Genomic DNA, 3,330 nt, shown 5'->3' on the forward strand with positions numbered 1-3,330 from the left:
ATTCTGAGGCTGCGCCCTCTAGTCCTAGACTCTCCCAATAGTGGAAACATCCTCTCCACATCCTGTTATCAGGCAACTGAATCATCCTACCACAATCAGAAAGCAGTTGTGAACTACTGAGTTGGATGATCAGCCATGATCATATTGAATGGCGGTGCAGGCTCGAAGGGCCGAATGGCCTCCTCCTGTACCTATTTTCTATGTTTCTATGTTTACTGTCTACCTCATTGGTGACCCTCAGACTATCCTTAGTTTGAGAAAGAACTGCAGATGCTGGAAAAACCTCTCTACATCGGTGAGATCAAGCACAGGTTCGGCGATCGCTCAACTCCCCCTCCCATTCCCAATCCCACCTTTCTGTCCTGGGTCTCCCCCATGGCCAGAGTGAGTCCCACCGTAAATTGGAGGAGCAGCACCTCATATTCCGCTTGGGTAGTTTACACCCCAGCGGTATGAACATTGACTTCTCCAGTTTCAGGTAGTCCCTGTTTTCTCCCTCTTTCCCCTCCCCTTCCCAGCTCTCCCACAGCCCACTGTCTCCGCCTCTTCCTTCCTTTCCACCGCCACCGCCCCAACCCCCCCGCTCCCCCCCCCCCCCCCCCCACATCAGTCTCGACCCAAAACGGCGCCTATTCCTACTCTCCATAGATGCTGCCTCACCTGCTGAGTTTCTCCAGCATTTTTGTCTCCCTCAGACTATCCTTGATCGGACTTTGCTGGCATTACCTTGGACAATAGACAATAGACAATAGATGCAGGAGTAGACCATTTGGCCCTTCGAGCCAGCACCGCCATTCAATGTGATCATGACTGATCATCCCTAATCAGTACCCCGTTCCTGCCTTCTCCCCATATCCCCTGACTCCGCTATCTTTAAGAGCCGTATCTAGCTCTCTCTTGAAAGTATCCAGAGAACCTGCCTCCACTGCCCTCTGAGGCAGAGAATTCCACAGACTCACCACTCTCTGTGAGCAAAAGTGTTTCCTCGTCTCCGTTCTAAATGGCTTACCCCTTATTCTTAAACTGTGTGTGGCCCCTGGTTCTGGACTCCCCCAACATCGGGAACATAATTCCTGCCTCTAGCGTGTCCAAACCCTTAACAATCTTATATGTTTCAATGAGATCTCTCATCCTTCTAAACTCCAGAGTGTACAAGCCCAGCTGCTCCATTCTCTCAGCATATGACAGTCCCGCCATCCCGGGAATTAACCTGGTGAAGCTACGCTGCACTCCCTCAATAGCAAGAATGTCCTTCCCCAAATTAGAGGACCAGAACTGCACACAATAATCCAGGGGTGGTCTCACTAGGGCTCTGTACAACTGCAGAAGGACCTCTTTGCTCCTATATTCGATTCCTCTTGTTATAAAGGCCGACATGCCATTCGCTTTCTTCACTGCCTGCTGTACCTGCATGCATAGCTCGATTGTAATGATGTATTGTCTTTCTGCTGACTGGAACACATGCAATGTATATGTGCTGTCCTTACAGGTCGCTGGTTACACTGCTACAAACTGCCCTACAGCTGGACAGGGACAGGCCACGCGGTCTACAATGGCTCCTTCTACTACAACCAGGCATACACACACAACATCATCCGCTATGACCTGGCCAAGCGGGCTGTAGCCAGCTGGGGCTTGCTGGACGACCTGACCATCGGCTCAATGGCGCTGGCCGGCTGGAAGGGCTACTCCGAGGTGGACTTCTTGGCTGATGAGGGTGGGCTTTGGGTCACCTACTTCTCCGATGACTTTGGCTACCTGCACGAGGAGGTCCTGGTCCTCAGCCGCCTGGATCCCGTCGATCTGACCATCAGGCAGGAAACCACTTGGAAGACCAGACTCCACCGGGCTTCCTACGGGAGATCCTTCCTCATCTGCGGGGTCTTCTACGCCATGGACCGGCAGAGGCAGGGGGATGGCATCGTCACGTACGCCTTCGACACGCACACGGGCTTCCAGTCAAACCCAGGGCTCTCGATCCAGATCCAGTACAATCTCCTCACTCAGTTAGACTACAATCCAACTGATAGGCTACTGTATGCCTGGGATAATGGACATCAAGTTACCTACAACATAAGGTTCGCCAACTGACTCGCTGCTTCCTGCCCATCCCTTCCCATCTCCATCTCCTCGTGTGGAGGCAAGGAACTGCAGCTGCTGCTTTACCAAAAAAAACAAAGGAACGGGTGGTGGTTTGGAGGATCTTCAAACATACACAGAGTGCTGGAGTCACTCAGCGAGTCAGGCAGCAACTAACCCTGACCCTAACCCATGGATAGGTGATGTTTCACAGAGTGCTGGAGTAACTCAGCGGGTCAGGCAGCATCTGTGGAGAACATGGATAGGTGATGTTTCACAGAGTGCTGGAGTCAACGGGTCAGGCAGCATCTGTGGGGTCAGGCAGCATCTGTGGAGAACATGGATAGGTGATGTTTACGAGGTTGTGGGGGGGGGGGGGAGCTGGATAGGGGAATGAGCAGTATGAAGACTGGTGGATATTACTGGTGAATACAAGGAGCTGGAGCAACTTAGCGGGTTTGTGGGTTAATTGGCTTCTGTAAAAATTTGTAAATTGTCCTCGGTATCATAAGGTCATAAGTAATAGGAGCGGAATTAGGCCATTCGGCCCATCACGTCTACTCCGCCATTCAATCATGGCTGATTTATCTCTCCCTCCAAACCCCATTCTCCTGCCTTCTTCTCATAACCTGTTACAACCACACTAATTAAGAATCTATCTATCTCTGCCTTAAATATATCCACTGACTTGTGGCCTCCACAGCCATCTGTGGCAATGAATTCCACAGATTCACCACCCTCCGACTAAAGAAATTCCTCCTCATCTCCTTCCTTAAGGAACGTCCTTTAATTCTGAGGCTGTGACCGCTAGTCCTAGACTCTCCCACTAGTGGAAACATCCTCTCCACATCGACTCTATTCAAGGCTTTCACTATTCTCGACGTTTCAATGAGGTCCCCTCCCCCCTCATTCTTCTAAACTCCAGCGAGTACAGGCCCAGTGCCGACAAACGCTCATCATAGGTTAACCCACTCATTCCTGGGATCATTCTTGCAAACCTCCTCTGGACCCTCTCCAGAGCCGGCACATCCTTCCTCCGATACGGGGCCCAGAATTGCTCACAATACTCCAAATGCGGCCTGACCAGCGCCTTGTAGAGCTTCAGTGTGTAGGATAGTGCGAGTGTACGGGGTGATCGCTGGTCGGCTTACGTGCTAATTCTGTGGAAGAAATTAATTCAGAGGGAAATTAAAAGAAAATGAAAAGCTGGACAAGACTTCATTACACGATACCATGGAGAGATGGCGGCTG

At 51.1% G+C, this 3,330-nt stretch overlaps 1 protein-coding gene across 1 annotated transcript in view; it reads left to right on the plus strand.

The window, feature by feature from the left end:
• LOC129716414 (olfactomedin-like protein 2B) overlaps nt 1–2,324 on the plus strand; it is a 12,276-nt gene extending 9,952 nt beyond the window's left edge. The window contains exon 6 of the mRNA XM_055666287.1: nt 1,490–2,324. Coding sequence (XP_055522262.1) covers nt 1,490–2,091 — 602 coding nt within the window. The 3' untranslated portion in view covers nt 2,092–2,324. The remainder of the gene's footprint in view (nt 1–1,489) is intronic.
• Nucleotides 2,325–3,330: the final 1,006 nt, after the last annotated feature.

The sequence above is a fragment of the Leucoraja erinacea genome, unplaced genomic scaffold, assembly GCF_028641065.1.
Source record: "Leucoraja erinacea ecotype New England unplaced genomic scaffold, Leri_hhj_1 Leri_230S, whole genome shotgun sequence".
NCBI lineage: Eukaryota > Metazoa > Chordata > Chondrichthyes > Rajiformes > Rajidae > Leucoraja > Leucoraja erinaceus.